Source organism: Ictalurus furcatus, chromosome 10, assembly GCF_023375685.1.
Source record: "Ictalurus furcatus strain D&B chromosome 10, Billie_1.0, whole genome shotgun sequence".
NCBI classification, from domain to species: Eukaryota; Metazoa; Chordata; class Actinopteri; order Siluriformes; family Ictaluridae; genus Ictalurus; species Ictalurus furcatus.
The window spans coordinates 27,646,403-27,669,645 of NC_071264.1; the positions used below are offsets into that span (position 1 = coordinate 27,646,403).

The 23,243-nt window shown below is 42.6% G+C and overlaps 1 protein-coding gene across 4 annotated transcripts in view; it reads right to left on the bottom strand.

The window, feature by feature from the left end:
• Window positions 1-555: 555 nt before the first annotated feature.
• The window catches only part of sbf2 (SET binding factor 2), a 120,540-nt gene continuing 97,852 nt past the window's right edge, over window positions 556-23,243 (bottom strand). For 2 of the 4 annotated variants that reach the window (XM_053635193.1, XM_053635191.1), the window contains 15 exons: window positions 23,031-23,171; window positions 21,086-21,169; window positions 17,124-17,189; window positions 16,384-16,562; window positions 14,259-14,435; window positions 13,367-13,468; window positions 11,248-11,433; window positions 10,167-10,293; window positions 7,021-7,148; window positions 5,522-5,746; window positions 5,313-5,420; window positions 3,854-4,044; window positions 3,636-3,723; window positions 3,407-3,538; window positions 556-2,931 (listed from right to left, as the gene is read on the bottom strand). In XM_053635193.1, coding sequence (XP_053491168.1) covers window positions 2,833-2,931; window positions 3,407-3,538; window positions 3,636-3,723; window positions 3,854-4,044; window positions 5,313-5,420; window positions 5,522-5,746; window positions 7,021-7,148; window positions 10,167-10,293; window positions 11,248-11,433; window positions 13,367-13,468; window positions 14,259-14,435; window positions 16,384-16,562; window positions 17,124-17,189; window positions 21,086-21,169; window positions 23,031-23,171 — 2,033 coding nt within the window. In that variant the 3' untranslated portion in view covers window positions 556-2,832. The remainder of the gene's footprint in view (window positions 2,932-3,406; window positions 3,539-3,635; window positions 3,724-3,853; window positions 4,045-5,312; window positions 5,421-5,521; window positions 5,747-7,020; window positions 7,149-10,166; window positions 10,294-11,247; window positions 11,434-13,366; window positions 13,469-14,258; window positions 14,436-16,383; window positions 16,563-17,123; window positions 17,190-21,085; window positions 21,170-23,030; window positions 23,172-23,243) is intronic. The other 2 variants (XM_053635194.1, XM_053635192.1) reach the window with 1 other exon arrangement.

The window sequence follows — 23,243 nt, forward strand, 5'->3', positions numbered from 1 at the left end:
TTGCACTCAGCTGTAAATTATCCTTGTCGATGGAACTCTTTTATACGAGGATGTTCGGCGAGAAATAAAGGCTGGTTAATATATCAAGGCAGTATGCAGGGTGGGCGAACCCACTCGAGGTCAGGCATAATCATTACGGGGGGGTGTTTAGGGATAAGTTTTATTTCTAACAGGTAGCTCATTTGACACGTCCCTTGTGGAATGTTTACTGTACCAAAGCAACCTAATACATTAATATTTAAAAAAAGAAAACACACACACACAAGCACATAACCAAACTGCTTTGTTCAGGAATTATGGAGGAAGTTTACAGTGAAAATACAGCTCACAGGATTCAAGTGGCCAATCTGTCTCTTCTAATGGAACTCACGGATGTAATGGAAATAATCTTAACTTGAACGTGACAGGCATTCGGTCTAGTGGGTTAATTATTATTGCGTCTAGAAAACAGTGACTTATGGATGGACAGTATGACACAGTACAGTTACTAATCTAAACCTAGAACTCTGAGAACTATGCACACACTTGGTCCAGGCCATGCCCCCCCCCCCCCCCCAAACACCCCACTTAACCCCATCACGTACTGTAATGCTACTCATGAAAGTAGGAGGAGTTTCTCTGCAGGGTGTACAGTAGGGACTAGTGATGACAGGCACAACTGGTCAAATACCGTACTATTCAACATTTGCAAAACGCAAAGATTTCATAGTCATCAGATAATTTTAACGTAGCGCACTGAAAGTTCGTCTCCCTCTCAGCAAGAGACACAGCGAGCTTGTTTTAAAGGCAGTAGGCGACCCGGATAAAGCCGAAAATATGAAAAATGTCGAGCACAAACGTTATCAGACCGTCTTAAAAATGGATGAAAACTTAAAGCGCACCTATGATGGTTTTGCAACATGTACGAATTTTGTTTTAAAGGTCTCATACAATAGATTTACGTGCATCCGAGATCAAAAAACACTTTAACGTGCTCATAATTTAAACTTCAGCGTTACCTTTTCTCCCCCCCCAGTGTCACAAACGACTCGTTAAATCATCCGTTCTAAAGGATTCATTCTAAGCTCCTCCTTTCAGAGAGCATACTCTGCTCCGACTGGTCAGATGTCCCAGTCTGTTGTGATCAGTCTATCTATTATGTCTGTCAGCGAGCAGCCGATGAAGTCCAGAGGTGGGGCTTTTTCTTACAAACCTACATAGGTTAGTACAGGAAGTAAAGTCTGGAATCACTAACGACTCGTTTCAGCTGTTCAGAATCGATTCCTTCTTTTGGGAGTCCTTTTGTCATGCGCTTTGTTTTTTTTGAAACTTTGCAGACGTTTTTACATTCACAAACAGCTCTATAACACACTACATGAAAGGTAACATCTGGAAAACCATAATAGGTGCACTTAGGTGACTTAATCGAAAACGGTGTTCTATTGCGTACGTAGTGCACTGCGACAGCCTTACCTGCCCTATGTAGCGAGCATATATAGTAGTGAACAGGAAGCCTTTTGGAAATTGGTCCAACTTGAAGAGTTTACCTGGACTGCAAGTGAGAAATGTAAAACTCAGTTACAAGTCAATAACATTAATGACATTACGAGCCACAAGTACATTTTCATCGAGTTATGAATTACATTCAAGTAATCTTGATTTATTTCAAATTATTAAAAAAAAAAAAAAAAAAGAAAAGAAAATAGCCGAATAGAAACGTTAGTGGCATCGCAAAACGTAGTACATGAGCTTAGTGACGTCGTTTTTTTTTTTTCCCGAATACGGGAACAGACGGCGGTCAAGTCCGAGCGAGTATTCTTCGGTTTGGTTTCTTGGTAATGTTCAAAATCACAAAGCAAACTGCGTAGTGTTCGACAGATTCAGAGCACACACGGAGAGGACTTCCCTTCATGTCAAACAGGACGTCTTATAATGACGGAGAGGAAGCACTTTTCTTGGTCAGTATGTCAAATGTGAATGTAAAAAAAAAAAACACAAGTGTATGGTGGTTTCATGTCAGTTAAATGTTAGAATAATGTAAGCCAGAGCATTTTCACCACAGTATAAAAATGACGGATATTTACAAAAAAAAAAAAAAAAGAAGAAAAAACCCATCGACGCAACATCCATGAACATACCCGAGTTACTCTTTTAAAGATAAAAAAAAAAATAATAATAATTTACATCACAAAAACTGACCTGTTATGCATGGAGACACATTCATGTATTAAAAAAAAATCACATAAAACATCAACGACTTAAATAGAAAAAAAATCGATATTTATGTTTTAGTGTGCAAAGTTTTTTTTTGTTTGTTTGTTTGTTTTTTTGTGTAGTGTATGCATGTATAAACATGGATGCTTTTTATGTTAGAAAATTCTATTATATTTAAAGAGTGCATATCAAAGAAGTAAGTGCAAACAAACTGCCTTGTTATAATTGTGCATCTTTGAAAATTATGCCTTTTTTTTTTTGGCGCTCCTTTCTCATCTTAAGCAGCAATTATATTTCTTTCCTAATATACTCACGCATCGATTCGACTTGTAGAGTATGTGCGAGTGTTTTAGAGCGACTGCTCGGTAAGACTGATGAGGAACTCGGGAGTGTTCGGGCGGTGAAACAGACCCGTGTAACGCGCATAAGCACAGTTTGGTGGAGGATTAGTGTGGCAGTGAGTCTGCAGCCTGAGTGCACACTTTGTAGTGATTCAGTGAGAGCGTGGTCCTCTGGTATCTCACTCTGCTCTTCGACAGGCACTGAGGGCTTCGCTATGCTCCTACTAACGCACAGTGAGTCTCCGTGGAGGGAAGGAGACGGCAGTGATGAAGGTGGAGGGTCCGAGTCGTCGGGGCTTCAGGCGTCCGAGATGCAGCTCTGGATCTTATCCATCCACTGCTGCGCGCTCTGAGCGTTCTCCGCGCAGAAGTTGTACACCCTCTTAGTCGTCTTCAGCTGGAGAGACAGTTAGGGGTCGGGAAAGCTTTTTAACTGCGATTATTCGCTAGAAACTAATACATGGCTTGTAGATGAAAATCCAATTAAAAAAAAAAGATATACATCATGCATGATTATACATGCCAATGATATTCATATTAATTAATATTATATAACTTAATGTGTAATATATATATTTTTTTACACACTCCACACCAGGATGTCCAGAGCTCCTCGAAATCATTTGACAATACCAGAATAAAAGTCAAAGATGTCAAATGTTTAACAAATGACGTATAAACGTATAAAAACATACTTCTTGGATTCTCTTTTTTTTCTTGAGGGTTATGCTTCTCAACGTTTTATAGTTCATAAACAGTGTGAATGATTTGAATTTTAGTTTCATTACCGTGCTTTACTGGAAGCTTTTTATGATTATATTTATATCTTGCACAGGTATATCACATGCAGAGTGAGATATACCACTACTCACGTCGAAGAAGGCCTTCTCACTGATGTATTTGGGAGCACCTATGGTCGGGGTGGCGATTACGACCGACTCCACCTCAGCCAGGTCGATGTGGCCGCGGGAGCTGACGTCTTCATCCGTATCGTAATACCTCAGCTGTGCAAACAAGTGGCGGTAAGTTTCTCTGAACTAAAAAAAATTGTTTTTTTAAAAACCCCACACACTGAACGACACGGAAGATAACGTAACACACCTGATGTTTTGTTATGTCCAGAACGAACCATCGACGCTTCCAGGCTTTAAGTAAGGCACCTCTTTTATACAGGACACCTTCAAATGACCTGCGAGAACAAGGCCGTGCAAATAAATAAATAAATAAATAAATAAATGAATGAATGAATGCCCAAGAACAGTGTAATGAGAAGATTAAATCGGGATGAGAGCGAGAGGAAAGGGACGTTTTGATGTTACCTGTTCTCGTCGTTCTTGGGTGTAAACTGATTATAGAGCGTTGCAGCTCGGCGACTCATACCGTTGGCTGTCGTGGGGCTGCTGTCCTCGCCCAGGCCGTTGTCCGGGAGGTGCAGCATGGAGTGGCGCTGATACGCCTGCAGATTAGAGGTAGGGATCAAGCCCGAGACGGACACGGACTGTTTTCGTAGCTAAAAGCAGACACAGAATAGAGAATTAATGATAATGATAATAATGAGTCTTTATTGATCACATATACATATGCACAGTGAAATTGTTTTCTTCAGCATGTCAGGAAGCTGGGGTCAGAGCGCAGGGTCAGCCATGATACAGCGCCCCTGGAGCAGAGAGGGGTTAAGGGCCTTGCTCAAGGGCCCAACAGTGGCAGCTTGGCAGTGCTGGGGCTTGAACCCCCGACCTTCTGATCAATAACCCAGAGCCTTAACTGCCAAGCCACCACTGCCTCAATTACTCGCGTCTGTTCATACACAGCTATCAGACCACCACTAAAACACTCAAACGATCACAGATGAACATACAAAACAATGCTAAAAATGAAACGGTGACTGCTTGACAGTTTTTGGCTGCTATTAAATAAATCAATCAGTGATTCAGAACGACTTAAATCGAGCTTCGGATACTGAAAAGTCCGCCATGTTGGCAAATATTAGTGACGATAGGATAGCAGGAATAGATGTGGACGTTTCCAAATTTGCATATTCATGAGTAAGTCGTAGATCCCAGTCTTGCTAGTTAGTGATGTTAACAGTGTAGTTGTAGTTCATTAAAATAAAAATAACAACTTGGGAATTTATAATGCTTAATTTCCAGGCTTTCGAGTTACGCTTCATTCCTAAAAGTTAACGATAAAACACCAAAAGCAATCAGGTTCATGCAAATTCACACCCACATTCACAACTGTGTGAAAAAGGTGTGTGAAGTAGTGTCTTGAGATTTCAGATTCCCTTTACGAAAAAGTGTTAGATTTTTATTACAGAACCGTTACCCAGGATCGGTTACGGGACGAGACCAGCAGAAACAATAAATAAAATAAATAAATAGTGGATCAGAAATTGCAGAAATAAAAGAATGAATTAATGATCTTTTTTTAAAAAATAGCATTTTAAAGCTTAGTTTTGCATTTGTTTTATTTTTTAAATATCCTTTCGGTATAGATATCGGCTAATGCTCAAGGTTTCGGTGTTGGTATCAGAAAAGAAACGGTGGCATCGTGCTGTCTGTAATTTTTATATAATGGATTTAATCTCTGAAAAAAATTTTAAAAAAAAGAATTACTCTTTCATGTGGCATTATTGATCCTTTTTGGCAAAAAAAAAAATTCTGTTAAATTTCAGTGCATCCTTATTGTACGAGCTAAGTGTTACAGCTTAGTAAAAGTTAACAAAATATGGAAATATTATATATATATAAAATAAATAGAAGATATTGAAGCTCTTACATTGCCTTCTTGTTTGAGGTCGTCCTGTACACTGACTCTCGCTTTCTCTAGAGTAACATGCCATCGGTCGGGCACCTGCCCAAGCTCTCCCTCCAATCTCTCAATGTCCTGCAAATACAAACACTCAGCTAAAATCCAGTCCAACAACGTGCCGTGCCTGTGCTGCATCCTAACAGTGGTGAGGAATGAGCAGATTAAACCCGACTTACAGCCAGGAGTTTGGTGATGGCGTCGGGTTGGGCGCGGGCTACGCTGCTGTAGCAGGGCCAGACGATCCTCCTCTTGCTGGTGGCGATAGTGTCCAACTCCTCTGAGCTCTCTGTCGGAACGGCCAGCATCGTCCAGTCGTATGAGGGTCCGGTGGACAGGGTCTCGGCCGTGTAGAACTCCCATTTGGTCAGGTTGGGTATGGAGATGGACGGCTTTAAGACAGGCTAATCAACAGGCAGAAGATAGATGACCGCTAGTTTAGTTCGACAAGCGCAGTGAGACGGATTACCGCTCAATTTTGCACAAAAATGCGGTGTTTTGCACAAATACTGTTTTGTTACTGTTAACAAAAATAAATACTGTTAAATACTGTTAATGTTTTGCACAAATACTGAACATTCCAACTAACATCTTAGGGATTCATATTAAATAGTTCATTAATGAATCATGACCGTGGTTTTGTGAGTGTGGAAAAACACCACAGATTCAAAAAGAGATCCAACCAAGTGCTAAAGGCTGTCTCTTATCAGAGCAGGACAGAGTCTCTGCCAAATTCACATCATAACACAAAACTGATCCGAACCAGACACGGAGCATGAAGATGCTTCTTTTTTTAATTCACGAGTCAACAGACGTGTTGTTTTCATTAGGGATGCTGTATGTTTGTTTTGCCAACTAGCTCACAGTGAGATTCAGAAATAAACTGCAGGATACTGAAATTGGATCAGGACAGTGAACGGTCAAAATACGATGAGGCTGCCTTCGCTGAAGTTTTGGAGGCAGAAAATCAGGAGAACAGGAGCTGTTTGGGACTGGTATCCCAAAAATAGACCATGTTGTTATCTTTAATTACATTGGAACATGTCACAAATTTCCTCAGACTAATTCATTAACAAGACTAATTTTTCATCGACACTTTGTCCTCCATGTTTGTTTTTCTTGCTTGACCCCCAACCTCACCCCCCCCCCCCCAGTCAGGAGGTACCGCACCTGCACTTGATCTCAGGAACGCTGCTGTGACCGAACCATAAGGCAAGCTCTGCAGCTGCTTCCTGTAGGGCTTCATTTTAAGGTTAAAAAACAATGTAAACCCCCCTCCCCCAACTGCAGTACCACCGCGGTCCACTAGCAGGTAGAGACTGAGAACAGTAAAAAGCCTGATATTCAGGAAGCCTTCTTAAGTCCTTCTGTAGCGGCTCCCTTCTATAGTTACTTCATCCACAGCTCTTGTTTTCAGCTGAAGCAAAACAAAGAAGGCTGACTATTTTCAAAGGTCAAATACAGACATGTTTTTATATGCAAGAGTGCAGAGCTATTAATCATGACTGTAATCTGGGATGGCAGATCGAAATGTTTGGAGACGATAGTGGAGACGACCTCGTCTAGATGAAGTGTACTGGGGTAAAAGCCTGGAAGGCTGAAGGACCCACGTGTGCCAGCCTGTCTGTGTGAACACAAACACACCCAAATCCAATATCCTATTTCCTCCCACCCTTACCTCTGCCTCTGAAGGGCTGTACAGGTAGTTGAAGAAGATCGGACTTCTGCGGTGCATTCGGTTTATGCACTCCCAGATACAGATCCCTCTCTTGGCCTGCTTGTCTCCTTTATCCTCAAACAATGTGCCTTTATAGTGAGAGAGAAAAAAAACAACAACAACAACAAAGGGCTGCTTGTTAGAAAAGCTGTCAAGCGTAACACAAGCAGGTGAGAGATCACGATGAGAGATAAGGGATCAGGGATCCAGATAAAAACAAGTGTGGTAAGTGCTTCACTACAGGCACGTGCTACTCTGGCACATTCTGAGTGCCACACAGACTGGTATCAAATGAAGAAGCAGCCTTTTGTTTTTATGCAGCAAAGACGTGGAACAAATTACCAACAAAATTCAGTTTTTAACTGGGATGTATTATTTGCGTTCCTGCTAGATTATATTTATACCAGTACTACAAGGTGTCCCATGAGTCCAACGTTATAGGGTCAATGTACATTTTCTACAGACCATGGAAGAATGAATCCAAATAATTCTCCTCATCGGAATTTGCGTATTGAGAAAAATCCTAGCTTCTGCGATCTCTCCGATAGGTCCGTTTTTGTTTTTTTCTAGTCTCATGGTGGCCTCCTTCAAGAGGTGCATCGACACCTCTTTGGACCACATGCCGAGAGTTTCCACGAACAGCGACAGTACCAAATGCAAATTCAACACTTGGAACCAACTTTTATTGAATTAATGCGTCAGGAAATAATGAGGAAACGGGCCACAGCCTGGCCATGAAACTGCTTACGAGTGAAGTGTCCGAATACTTCTGACCCTGTGAAAATGGAGGGACTATGGGGGGAAAAAAAAAAAGCATGGCTGTAAAATTCGGAACTATTTTTGTTCAAGGGGTTTAATTAATGCTGAACGTCTACACTTCAATCGCATCTTGATTGCTTCATTTCAAACCCGTCGTGGTGGTGTACGGAGGCAAAATGACAAAAAACTGGGTCAATGTCCAAATACTAACGGACCCGACGGAATGAGTCAGGGCTTTATAGTGTAGCTAATTTCGTGTTCGGTATGGTCTACTACTCGTACTCTCTATTCACTACACTGGAAAATCAAGATATTCCATAATCACTATTATGGGGATTGAAGTAAACGAATTCGTACTTTACACAACACCGGTTTGCTTATCTTTCCGCCATGCAGTGCATTATGGGTATTTCGTGGCTGCCAGAGGAACGCTATCTTTCATGGTGTGTAAAAAAACAAACAAACAAACAAATAAATAAATAAAATCACTGGATATTCTCCATTATATTCATGAACACCATTACAATTGTTCACGCCTTCTTTTAAATTGAGCGTCTGGAACATTCCATTTAAATCCCGAGTCGTTTTCAGACGTGCGACTGAAATGAGATACAGACGCGGTGATGCAAACTCAGTCTGAAGTTGGAATTAACGCGACTCGATTTGAGCTCGATGCTCGTCGTCGTTTCACGAAGGTTTTCTCGGGTTTTAGTTAGTTAGTTAGTCACCATAGAAACAAATTCCTCACTCCGGCTGGTTTCACACGTGAGATCGAGCTAGTATTATAACCACAGCGCTGTTGAATTCTCGATTCTGACTGGCTGACACACGCTCTGAGGTGTGCAATTATTTTTCCGTAAACGCCACGGCTAAAGTAGTTCCATCCAGTCAGGCCTTGGCCGCATTACAGCTCCAGATCACTTCGCCGAGTGAACTGAACTAACGGAAAAGTGTTAGCCTGGTGTCCACCACAGCACACACACATCTAACAACAAACAAAATGGCAGAACATTTTGATTTTCCAGAAATACGTATGGGATAACTGACGACGGGCTGTTGAATTACTAGAAAAATAACACGCAGTAATGCGGCCACGAGGTGAAGCGGAGGCTTGGCCATTCACATGCAGTTACTGGAGAGAGAGAGAAGAGAGAGAGAGAGAGAGTACGAATGATTGCAGTAATGAGACAGAACGAGTATCAATATTTAGTTATTCATTGTTTTTTTCTGCAGTAATAAAAAACTGAAAACCCTGTGAACATGTAGGCTTATCGATTATTTATTTATTTAAGTATTTGTTCTATTTTTATATCATCAGCATGAAACAAAAAAAAAAAACCTGTGAACTCTCTCTCTCTCTCTCTCTAATAACTGCATATCAGTGGTTCAGGCCTCCGTTACTTGCTCTATAATGACTTTTTGGAATTAGCAGGAGGCTTGAGATGGGATGCGTAATAAATTAGTTCCACAAACACGAGCGTTTTAAGGACAAAAACCTGACAAAAGTCTCGAAATAAAAACATCTGAACAACGTCTTCAGGCGTGGGAACCGTGGTATAAGCGGAATAACAGACTCCGGTCTGTTGAATTATTAGAAAATAATGCACGCCTGACATGTATCGGATCATTTTTCTACTAATTCAACGGCCCATCGTCGATTATTCCTTACTTAAATTTCACGATTCAGCATTAATCAGACTGATCCTCACCCCTTTTGCTGAATAAGACACGATTGGACGTGTTTTGTAGATTTGTCTGAAAGTATAATGGAGAATATTCCTATTATGACTGAGGTATAAAACAATATTTGGGGAGAAAAAAAAAAAAAAAAAAAAAAAAAAAATCGACAGATAATCAAAAATAGTGAGATAAAACATCTTATACCTCAGTGGCTTGCTAGGAATGATATATTGTTATTTATTTTTTTAAAAAATGACGCTTTTTATTCGTTTATAGTTTTTATATTCGTTTTTTTTTTCCTTTCTTGAAGACTTCCAATGAAAGAAAACTTTACCGCTGACTATGACGAGGCTCTGACACTGGAGACTCCTTTTAAATAAATAAATAAATAAACAAACAAACAAACAAACAAACAAACAAACAAATAAATCAATCCACTTTCCAGTTTGAAAAGAACAGGGAGTAGGGATTATTTCACACAAAGGCTTTACTTTTTATTTGCTGAACTATTACTGTCTTATTCCATTTCATTATAACTCTATTTAATATAACTCGTGTTTCCTCAGTCCCATGTTATAAAGATAAATGTGAATAACCTGACACGACATGGCAGATTACTATAATGTAGTAATTATATTGTTTAATCCCCATCGTCCCCTCATACGAACCGTGCTCGAGGCGCTCGTAGTCCGAGTCCAAGAGGAAGTCCTTGAAGCGATTGGAGACGTAGTGGTACGCCAGGAACTTCAGATAGTACTGATTGAACTCGAATTCCAACGGGTACTGGTTATGGACCTGGAACGAGAGGGGTCAGCCCAGTGGATTAGCGCCATATAGCCAACAACGGCTAATCGTACAGACATGTTAGCATAATCCCATAAGCTAATCGTTACAGACAAGAGGCTGAGCTCAGAGGGAGAAGCCTTAGATGTTAAATCATCTAGATGAAGGGACAAATGGGAAATTGCAGTAAGACGGACAACGACGAGGGCCGCCATCCAATTGTCAGCTGGGACCAACTCCGCTCTAGTTCTCACATTTGGGGCCATCTGTGTTTGTTGGCAAAAACAACAGCTGCTTGTAAGATGAGGCAGTTCTATTTTCAGACGCTTTCTGCCATACTTCTCTGCGCAGGTCACTTTGGGCATCCGAGCCTCGGTTTCGTCACCCTCACTGGGAAACAGCGTGGATGAAGCAAGAGACTGGGAGTGGTGCTGAGGTCCCAGCTGGGAGTGAGAGGAGTCTTTAAGCTTGTCCTGCATATTAAAGATCGCCAGATCTCACTCTCTGTTTAAACCACACTGGCTGGAATTGAGTGAGCTCGAACCCCCTGAACTAAGCGCTGATATAAAAGCGATGACGACAGAAGACGGCCAGAAGGAAATAGCTGTGTTTTGGGGAGGTTGAAAGCTGTGAATGAAAAATGCTTTCTCTGCAAAGGGGATCGGTCCAAATGACCTTGCGTTCCATGGTTCCATATATAGATATCTGTATATGTGCTGCATATGCGGCCACTTTGAGGACCGAACGCAGGTAGCATTCAACGCCTCTAGCTATATTCATGCAGCAAAGCCGGAAATTCTGTCCCAAATACGGCGCCTGCAACAGAAAAATCACATGACTGAAATGCTAGGCTACGCACGCTGCTTAAGGACAACCAGGACGAGGTGACGCTATACGGCGACGCAGAACCATAGCGGTCATTTCACGATTTATCCATTTGCTCCCACGCCACGCCTAGGTACTTGCCTGGTGCACGCAGTCGAGGAACTGCAGGAAGATGGGTGTGAAGCCACTGCCCTGGCTGCTGGGGGTCAGGTTACTGCGCTGGCTGAACTTGTGTCCGAACGACAGCCATTCCTTCTCCACCAGGACCTGGAAGCCCTCCAACGTCCGGTAGAACGGGTCACTGAGCAGCTGCGCCAAAGACACCACCTGCATGAGGAACGAAAGGGAGTGACGAGCAGGAGTTACAGTTCCCACTCGCGCACAATCAAACAGAACTAGAACAAACAGGAACGAACGGTACTCGTGAGAGAACGGCTCGAATTAACACGGATCATTCGTCCGACTTGGTGAAAAGACTCACATGATCAACGTTGACGTTTCAACAACAATATTTACACCGTAGCAAAATTTAAACCTAGAACATTTTAAGATTTTATCAAATCCAAACAAACACGAAAGTATTTCTGTCCGTTCACGCCACATTTGCTGTAAAACGTTGTTTGTGTGCCACACAAACAGTACCAACAAACCAGGCTGTTCTCACTGTTTTCATTCTATTGTTCTTCCATGTTACATGTTCATCTGAGCGAACAGTTTTCAGCAAGAACCAAAACACATCCAGCTGGAACCATGGGTGCTAAACCAGTCACTGATGGAAAAGGTATAGATACTTTCCAAAGTGCCAAACAGTTATTTGTTCAGTGAGGACGTAACGCCCGTATGGAATTCTGTTTTTTAACCTCTCTAGTCGGATATGCTTTGTGTCATCTGGAAGAATTGAGAACTAACCTACAAGAACATGCGGTTCTGTTTCGCCCAAACAGAGCAGGCTAGCAGCCAGAGAGAGCCAGAGCATGTGGAGCCTATTTAATCAGAACAAGACAGAGAGATGGAAAGATGGAGAGAGTGAGAGAGAGAGAGAGAGAAGGGGGGGGGAGGGGGGGGAGGGGCGGATGGAAAAGACAGAGAGAAAGAGAGATAGGGGAAACAGAGACAGAGTGAGGTGGTGAGAAAGAAAGTGACAGAGAGAATGAAATGAAAACAGAGAGATGGAGAGAGGAAAAGAAAGAGACAGAAAGACAGTTAGAAAGAGACAGACAGTCTCAGAGAAAGGAGAAAGACAGAGTCTGAAAGAAAGGAGAAAGAGAGAGACAGACAGTCTGAGAGAAAGGAGAAACAGAGAAACAGATATAAAGAGAGAGAAAGAGAGAGAGAGATAGGAGAAAGAGAGAGACAGACAGTCTGAGAGAAAGGAGAAACAGAGAAACAGATATAAACAGAGAGAAAGAGAGAGAGAGATAGGAGAAAGAGAGAGACAGACAGTCTGAGAGAAAGGAGAAAGAGAGAGAGAAAGGAGAGAGTCTGAGAGAAAGGAGAAACAGCGAGACAGACGGTCTGAGATAGGAGAAAGAGAGACAGTCTGAGAGAAAGGAGAGAGAGAGAGACAGAGAGAGAAACAGATATAAAGTGAGAGAGAGATAGGAGAAAGAGCGAGACAGACAGTCTGAGAGAAAGGAGAAAGAGAGAGACAGACAGTCTGAGAGAAAGGAGAAAGAGAGAGACAGACAGTCTGAGAGAAAGTAGAAAGTGAGAGACAGACACAGAGAGAAACAGATATTAAGAGAGAGAGACACACACAGAGAGAGAGAGAGAAACAGGTATAAAGAGAGAGAGAGAGAGAGACACAGAGAGAGAGAGAAACAGGTATAAAGAGAGAGAGAGAGAGAGAGAGACACAGAGAGAGAGAGAAACAGATATTAAGAGAGAGAGAGACACACAGAGAGAGTGAGAGAAACAGGTATAAAGAGAGAGAGAGAGAGAGAGAGAGCGGTGTGCTCTGGCATGGGCACGCTCTCTCCCTGTGCCCACTCTGCATAGCTTCACTTTACAAGCCCAGGGGAAGACGGATTTGAGGACGCGCTTCACCCTCAGCTAATAGCGCTGCGCTCGTTTATCCCTGGAACATCTGAGCTCAGCCTGTAAGAATGTGAGAAACATCTCTTAAAACTGCAGCTACACGAAAACACCTCGGACCAGGTCGGTCCGGTCCGATCCTAACCGCAGCGGATGGGGGTGTAAAGACGCTGCCCTGACGGCGAAAGAGAACAGGACTGATGAAGGTGCGAGGATGGAGTCTCACCTGCGTGGTGACGTCCCAGCCGTCTTCCAGACTCAGCAACACCGAAGACCCGCTGTCCAACAGCTCCACTAGGATGAGGGCCAGCTGGAGCAGCTTGTGCAGCTGTGACACACACAAACACATCAGCAGAACATCAGGTTTAATCTCGGACTCTATGTTTAGCAGTTCCTGCATATTTACTGTCACGGTCAGCTAGGTACAGGCAGAGTTCACTGCTGACTCGGATAAACGAGCTCGCTTGGCAAACAGCCTCGCAGATAATATTGTTCTGGTGCACGAGGGGCAACGATGAGGGGAGGGGGTTCTCGGATCAAGAGGTCTTCGGGGGCATGGTTCTGAGTGTGCTAAGTTCCCATCTTTGTGTCGGATCATTTCCCTGGGGAAAGCGAACCACAGGAAGCGCTTTGTGAAGGGGGTCAAAGTCGCGGCAGCGGAAAAAAGGGTCCGTTCTCACAGGAATGCCGTTTCATCAATCAGTTCTGTTAGAGAATAAAAAGTGCTCGTTTTTGACACGATATATAAACAGGGGTTAAATCGGGGAGGAGTTAAGCTAGGCGGAGCCACAGGATCTTACTTAGCTACAATACAATAAATTTGACAAATTATAAATATTCATTCGTTCAGTCTTCAGTGAGGACTTTACCCTGGTCAGGTTCACAAAGGATCTGGAGCCTTTCCCAGGAACACGAGGTGGGAAAACACACACACACACACACACACACACACACACACACACACACACACACTACAGACTATATTATACACACTCTGTATGCGTATCCTCCAAAGTGGGAAAGAAATGAACCCAGTTAAGGTCCAGTGCATTTGTTTACATCAAGGCCTGCGTAGCAAAGAATGAACTGATGTTAAAAAAACCCCAAAACAAACTCACCTGCAAGATCCATTCGCTTTCCTCCAGGGCTTTGAGGAACGTTTCGTTGGAGTCGGTAGACGAGGCGCTGGGAGCGCACGCCCGCAGCAATTTTTTGAAGGCGGCTTTGGTCTGCCGCGTGTCCGCAAACTCGACCGGTACCAGCTCGCAGTTCAGCAGGGAGTCCAGCTTGAAGCCCTGAAAAAGTCAAAGCTCGGTCTTAACCCGTTTAGAAAGTGGGGGGAACAAAAACCACACACAGTGTGCAAGTCTAAAGACAGGCTGTTGGTTATTTATTTATTTTTTTTTTAAAAAGAGATTTTGAACGACACTTTACGACGTTCGATCTGAATTAGCCGTCTCGGCTCGTACGAGAAATCTTTGGCTGACGTTGGCGTTCTCGGATCGCTTAGAACGCCATCACGGAGTCTGTTTCAGAGAAGTTCTTGACATCTGCACAGTGTGATGAGTAATAACCTTCTGAACCGTGTCTGTAGAAATATGAGCTTTGCAATCGGCAGGATAATGCGGAGTAATTATCGTTCATGCTCCGTGGATCGTACAAAATGAAACGACCTCTATAATATACAGAGCATGAAAGGTATGCACAAAAAAAACAACAAATAAAATAAATAAAATAAAACAACCCAATCCACAAAAGCAGCCAAGAACTCGGTCTGCATGAATGCTGATCCGAATATTAATTTATGTGAAATCAGCAGGCCAGAAAACACACGATCAATCGTGCATAAACGTGATAGTAGCTCTCTCTCTGCTCCAAATGTAATACAGTTTTAGCCAAAATAGGGGAATCGTATTGATCAAATCAGCTCTCTTTATAACCAGATATTAGTATCTTTTATCAGATAGCAGATTTATTACTATCTGGAAAAATGCACTTCAAGGCCAAAATGATGAGATCCAGTTCAGTGCCGTGGAACGTTAATCGACAGCGACTGTTAACTAACCGTAAACCTAAATCCTAAAGCTTTATTCGGACTCGGGGCTTCTTGTCGTGACGCTTGTAGTAAAATCCACGTCCATCCATTTTCGCTAGCCTGGAGACTATCCCAGGGACCTCGGGGTACAAGATGGGGGTGCCAAGTCATCGCAGGGCACAATCGCACACCCGTTCACACAGTTTAGAGATACAAATCAGCCTACAACGCATGACTTTGGACTGGAGGAGGAAAGCTCTAAAGCACGGGGAGAACGCGCGAACTCCACGCGCACAGGGCAGAGGCGGGGTTCGAACCGCTAACCCCGGAGATGTGAGGGGAAACATGCAAACCAGTAAGCCACCGTACCCCATCCAAAACACCCCCCCGCCCCCACCCCCCGCTTTACTGTAATAAAATATTTGCAAATACCTGAATGACGATGAATAGAGGTGGGGCTTTTCGAACTGCTTTATTTTCCTTTGAGCCCGCATGTTTTGTGTTACACACGGTGGTATGATCAGATTAGTGACTCATACTGTGCTTTTTTATTTTTTATTTATTTATTTTTTTTACAAGAATCACGATATTGTGCCATACATGGAAATAAAAACAGGCTTGATATCTACACTACCTGTAGATATCCTTAGCGTATACTTTCCCCATGTTTTTTTATTTATTTATTTTTTTTACTTCTGAGGAAAAATTGTTTGACACGTTGCTAGGAAGCTTTTTAAAGGACCGTTTCTAAAACTTCTTTTTTTTTACTACCACGAACTCCTTTCATTTAAAAAAACAAACCAAAAAAAACAGACCACCCAGTCCTTACAGATTTACGACAAACCAAAAATTAGGGACATTATTTAAATGTGTATGATGATATTCTATCTAGTCAGAAGTGAGAAAATGGCAGACCCCCTGGCTATGCTTTGCGGACCCCAATCTTTTTCATTTATGTGCACAGAAATGACTGAATTTGGTGACTAGCAGCAGATAAAAATAGTGCTCTGATGTCAGAGAGATGGCTCTGTCATGGAGGGGCTGAAAGCGATCAGCCCACCTTCAAGGGAGGAGGACGAGAACACCGACACCGTCGACTGTAAAACGTTTAAATCACCCCGGGACTTCACGCAACCCCGTCCGAGTAAACCTTACGCCGTCGTTTAAAGTCGCCGGAAACAAAAACATGATCGGCACAGAGTCCGTACCCTGAGGTGAGACTTTTCTCCGAAGATGTAGAGAGCCGCTTGGTGCTTGAGGAGCTGCGTCTGGAGGCTTTCGATTCCTGCAGGGGGCGTCGGATCCTTGCCTGCCAGCCGTGCCCCTACGTCGGCTGTAGAGAGGTGTTGGCTGAACCTGTTGCTGGAGCGCAGGCTCGCCCACACGCCTTTTGTCAAAAGAGGGATGCGTATTAGGTATCAGACATTGACAAAGTTAAAGACTTTTTCACAAACGAAGGAAGGAAGGAGGAAAAAGTAAGAGCGAGGTACCGTGTTTGTTACCTCAGCATCCGATCAGCATAATGAATTTACCATGCATTTTTTTTAACTCCGAGATTAGTTTGCCTGTGCTAGAAATGAAGTTCTGTTTCACCCTCAGAGCCCTAAATGATCTCCCATCTGCTTGCAAGGTTAACAGCGAATACCAAAGCTCGCTCAAATTGCTGTCCTCAGCCGGAATGTCCCGACGATCATAAACCAGAAGACCACAGGACGCTGTTCTCGAGTCAGCACAGATTTGCTCCTACACGCCACAAAACGACCCGAGTCCTAAGTGCCCGCTGTACGCTTACCGAGGGGAACTGAGGACGTCGGTGAGGTTTGCGGTGGGCCGAGATGACACGGTGAACTCTACAGAACTGGGGTTAGGGAAGTCAACCGTGACCTGACTGAGGGAAATGTGTTATGAGGGGAAAAGGTTGAGCAGATTAGTTAAAGAGGAACTATACCTTGATTGTGGAGTCTCCCTTTAGCTTGGTTTGTGTGAGTGAAAAGTTTGTCCTTGTACCCAAGTACTGGTAGATTAAAGATGCATAGAGAGAGAGAAAGAGAGAGAGAGAGAGAGAGAGAGAGAGTGGGAAGGACAGAGAAACAGCATCAAGTGGAGAAAAATCACACTACAAAAACAAAAACACACCCTCCAAACTCATTTGTAATGGAAGTCTAAGGACAGCTGTATAACTCTAGCAATAAAATGTCAGTAGGAATGACACGTTCTTTACTAGAAGTATCTTTCCTGAAAAGATTTCCATAGAAATTAAGCTCTACATTCACGGATATTTCAGTAAGAACACCCGTACACCTGCTCTTCTGTTCAATTATCCAATCCGGCCAGTCATGCGCCAATCAATGGATGGCCAACAACAGCTGAAGACCACATCGGGTTCCACTCTTGTCCTGAACAGGAATCTGATGCTACACAAACTGGACATCTGAACATTTGATTCAACTCCATTGAATCTCAGTTTCTTCTCTGACATCGTAGTGGTGGTTTAATGGTGTGAGGAAAGTTTTCTGAGCGCATACCGGACCCCTTCGAGCGTCGTTCGAATGCCACGTGATATCCGAGTATCGTCGATCACGTGGATCGCTTTATGGACGCAATCTATCAATCTCACGCTAAGTGGCCAAAAGGTATGCCGATACCTGACCACGTCTCCCGTACGCGCGCGTCAAACGTCATACTGCAAAACCATGGGCATTAATACGGCGCGAATAATAGCGACTTACAGCATGATAACGCGCCAAGTCACAAGGTCTTCTCAAACCGGTTCCATGAACATGACAAGTTCAGTGTTCTTGACAAATCTGCAGCAATTACATGACGCAATCATGTCAACGTGGGCCAGAAGCTCAAAGGAATGTTTCCAACACCCTGTGTGCTCAAAAAAAAAACTACACTAATATTGGCACCCTTGGTAAATATGAGCAAAGAAGGCTGTGAAAAATGATCTTTATTGTTGAACCTTTTGAATACTCTGCTCTCATGGATATCAAACAATTGCAAACACAACACAAATTTATCAAAAAAAAAAAAATCTTTGTTAAATATGGGTGTGCAACAATTATTGGCACCCCTATAAATTCATATGAGAAAAATATATTTGACGTATATTCCAATTGATATTTTATATGTTTTTGTACACCTGGGTGACTAGGAACAGGAAATTGTTCAACCATGACTTCCTGTTTGACAGGGGTAGAAATATGAGGGAACACATAAGCCAAATTCCCTTAGTCATTCATAACAATGGGTAAGACCAAGGAATGTAGCTGTGACGTGCGGCAAAAGGTTGTTGAGCTTCACAAAATGGGGCGTGGCTATAATAAAATAGCACAAGCATTGAAAATGTCCATTTCCACCATCAGGGCAATAATTAAGAAGTTCCAGTCGACTGGAAATGTTATGAATCGACCTGGAAGAGGACGCGTGTCTATATTGTTGCACTGTGAAGAGGACGGTTCGAGTGGCTAAAAAGTCTCCAAGGATCACAGCTGGAGAACTGCAGAAGTTAGTTGCGTCTTGGGGTCAGAAAGTCTCCAAAACTATAATCCGAAGTCACCTACATCACCACAAGTTGTTTGGAAGGGTTTCAAGAAAAAAGCCTCTACTCTCATCCAAAAACAAACTCGAGCGTCTTCAGTTTGCCAGACACTACTGGAACTTCAAATGGGATCGGGTTCTATGGTCAGATGAAACCAAAATAGAGCTTTTTGGTAATAAACACCAGAGGTGGTTTCGGCACACGCAGAGAGGTAGCCACATGGAAGAGTACCTCATGCCAACAGTTAAATATGGAGGTGGCTCTTTAATGTTTTGGGGCTGTTTTTCTGCCAGGGGTCCTGGACATTTTGACATTACATCATGGACTCTATCAAATATCAACAGATATTAAATGAAAACCTGACTGCCTCTGCCAGAAAGCTTCAAATGGGCCGTGGTTGGATCTTCCAGCAGGACGATGATCCAAAACATACATCAAAATCAACACAAAAATGGTTTACTGACCACAAAATCAAGGTCCTGCCATGACCATCCCAGTCCCCTGACCTGAACCCCATAGAAAACCTGTGGGGTGAACTGAAGAGGAGAGTCCACCAGCGTGGAGCTCGAAATTTGTTGGATCTCGAGAAATTCTGTACGGAGGAACAGTCTCAGATCCCTCGCCATGTATTCTCCAACCTCATCAGGCGTTATAGGAGAGGACTCAGAGCTGTTATCTTGGCAAAGGGAGGTAGCACAAAGTACTGACTAAATTAATTGCCAATAATTGTTGCGCATCTTTATTTAACATAGATTTTTTTTTTTTGGATAAACCTGTGTTTTGTTTGCAATTGTTTGAGAGCAGAGTATTTTTGTAATTTTTTAAAAAAGGATCAAAAGGTTAAACAATAAAGAATTTCTCACAGCCTTCTTTGCTCATATTTACCAAGGGTGCCAATATTAGTGGACGGCATTGTATTTATATCTATAACTAGTCCTTTTGAGAGTTGGAACTACTTTTTCAGGGGGAATAAGAGAGTTGATAAAACTCAGCTTTGCTAAGACTTTCTTACATTCCAGTCACATCTTGACACCTTTATTGTTCCAGTGGAAATGTAGTGTGTGTGTATATATATATATATATATATATATATATATATATATATATATATATATATATATATATATATAGATAACCAACCTCCCTCCTTAGACTTCCAATTATAAGTAAGCTTGGATTGCTTTCCCCTCAGTACAAAAAAAATCCCACCAAAGTTCACATCTGTGGCAATCACACAGTCATTACAGATAAAGTGGATAGAGGTTAGGTTTGGGGGGGGGGAAGGAATATTCCTTTAAAACACGTTAATCAAAATGGTTGAGAGATGGATGAAAATGAGGGTTAAATTCACAATGTTCACATGAAGAAATCTAACTCAAGTACCATACTCATGACCTTGTTTTTTTTTTTTTTTTTCCTATTATTACACCTTACAGCTGCAGTCACGGCTCAATGGTTTCCTTATTGCTTCGACTCTGACTTGAGCCGTCACACCTCGGCACGGGTCGCTACACGCCGATGATCCATGACATCGTGCGAAGTGACTCAATTCCACATTTCTGAAAAGTTCAAGACATTGGAAGTGCCTCTCTGTAATTGGACTGCGCTCTAAATGGTCGCACCTGCTGATGAAGCAATGGTACATTTTTTCAGAAAGGAAAGCATGGGTTTGAGTGCTGACGCGTGAGTCATCGCTTGCAGCAGCCACGTTTAAACCGCATTACAACCCTGTTGGCGATAATCTAGTGAAACCCCCAAGGTTTGACTCTACGGTCTTACTCCAGATGGATCGACGTTCCATTTAAAGGAAACTATTACACAAGAACACGACCGTCGACGAATTCCGCGTTTCGAATTCTTGATTCTAATTTTCTATCAGCGTCTCCGCCATTAGTTCTGCTCGCGACGCGAATCACAGCTGCAATCCTTCACATGCAGATGTTCATTTAGCGTGTTTGGAAGGAGTCTCCAGTGTCGGCGCTCGGTTTGTAACCGTCTGTAACGACGAACCGCGACACGTTCGAGTCTTCAGGACGGATTTTGCCAGGATATTCTTTAATTGGCAAACTGCCATGGTATAAAACTTATTAAAAAAAAACGCTTCGGGACATAATCACACCTCCAACGTTGTTGATTATTTTCCTATAGCAGCTTTTTACTCCTCACTTCGAAAACTGTCCTCACAAACATCTGTTGAGCGTTCACAGCAGGCCAAAGTCAACACAGTGTGCATGAACAAAATGTGTGTGCGGTCATAGACTTTTCAAACAGATGAAACCTAACTAGAGGTTTGAAGCGATAAAATAAAATGAAAGCTCTTAAGTCCGGGCTATTAAAAGCAGCTGATCGTGTCGTGACGCACTCACCTCCTCTGGTAAAACTGTTGGAGAAAGAAATATCCAAGTGGACAGGAACCATCTTTGGTATTCTGGAAGTCCTTCTTTCAGTTGCTGTGAAAGACATTCGGTTTGCAGGAATGGGTTTGTGATTTTACTGATGAGACTCGTGAGAAGGCTTTTATTTGTACTGCACGTGTAATATTTTAAAAGGAGTTCGTGACATTCAAACACGACCGTACGGCGTTTTAACCGCTTTAAAATCGGTGCTTCAAATACAGTTTAATGTTTAGGATTGGCGAGCGGTTAAAAACACGTCTCGGACCTCCGTCTCGAGCGCCTCGATACTTTCGTTTCTAGGCGTATAATCTGAATAAAATCCTGCATGAAACGGGTCACGTAGCTCTGCAAATCTCTGTAGAGAGGCTCTCGTTCGGAGCCGGCGTCATTTCGAAACCGAAACCAAAACGATAGCTTCGCTGGCTCTCGTTTCACTGGTTTAATATACACCGAGTCGTCGCAGGGGAAGACAGCTAAGTAAATAAACACCATCTATTGCCTTATCTTTCTAATCCTTCAGCACACATTAAGTTGCATTCTGGGGGATTTTTCACTTTCCCGCTTCACGACTGTGCTTCTCTTTTCCGAGAAAACAGTCTGGCGTGTATTAATGCTTGAAATGAAGTGGGCCTTGAAGACATTTTATAGTAGGGTACTCTACAGAATTGCAGTAAATTAGGCTTCTTGAGGCATGACGTCCGACGGCTTTGTTTTAGAAAAGAACAACAGAGAGAAAAATCATTTTCACCAATGTACACTACCGGTCAAAAGTTTGTGGACGCCCGACCGAAACGTTTCTCATGATCTTTAAAGCCCTTTTGATCTGAAGGTGTGCGATTAAACGTTTGAAATCGGTGTCGTAGACGAAAATATAATCGTGCCGACGTATTCGTTTCCTTCATTAGAAAACCGACATTTTATTTACAAAAAAATGTATTTTAAACGGACGACTCGGAGCGAAATATTTCCGAGAAGCAGCCGATAAGTGTCCAGCGTAGGTGTGAACTTCCTTTAATCCTGTTTAAAAAGCATCTCGGGGAAATCCCTCAAGAAATCGGTCGAGAAAACGCCAAGAATACATTTCTGGAAATTCTTGGCGAAAAGGGCGTCGACTTTGAAGATGATAAAATATTCAATTATTTTGATTTATTTTGGATTTTTTATCACGACATAATTCCCATAGTTCCCTTTGTGTTACTCCAGAGTTTTGATGACTTTATTATTATTCTAAAATGTAGGGGGAAAATAAAAATATTAAAGAATGAGTGTATCTAAACGTTTGACCCGTAGTGTACATCTCAAGAAGTATACGTGAGATGATGTAAGGAATTCAGAACCATGAACTAGTATCATGAATTCTAGTCTATATGCTCTTCTTTTTTTTTTTTTTTATTCTTTTACTGTGCCACCCTTTCTTCTTCTCAATTTTTTCCCTCTTATCTGTTAACTGAAATGTTAACCGAGCATATGATAATACAGCACCACTTCAAACTGATTCAGAAAGCTGATTTAAAAGCAAACTGGGTTATTAGCCGTTACGGACAATATCTCTGATGTTTGTCTGAAATCTCGCAGGGACCGTGCCCATTACATGCTAAACACTTCGCTGAGGATGATGATGATGATGACGACGATGCAGGTTGTTCTCTCCGAATGAGCTAGAGCAGTAAGATGGATTCGAGGTGACCTTATTGTGTCCCTGTTCCTCTTATGTAAACGCACGCATTGTGCTTTAGTTCCTCCGCAGTTCAGACCCATAAATATAAAGAACAGTTTGGGTAAGGAGAGGAAGGAGCACGGAGATAAGACTCGATGAAACGGGGACGACTAAATAAATGAGAGCAGAAAATGAGTACAAACGTCTCGGGATGAGGGCTCGTCGGAAAACGGATCGGAGGTTCTGAGAGTGATGTACCTGGAGAAAGACCGATGAGGGAGCGGTTGGACAGTGTGTTGCTGCCGTTGGATTTGAAGTAGACAGGGATGGAGCTGAGGATGGCCTGCAGGTACTTCTCCTGCTCCAGACTACTGGACGACTCGGACGAAGAGACAGGAGCTAGAGAGAGAGAGAGAGAGAGAGAGAGAGAGAGAGAGAGAGATGGTGAAATGGAGGGAGAGATGGAGAAAA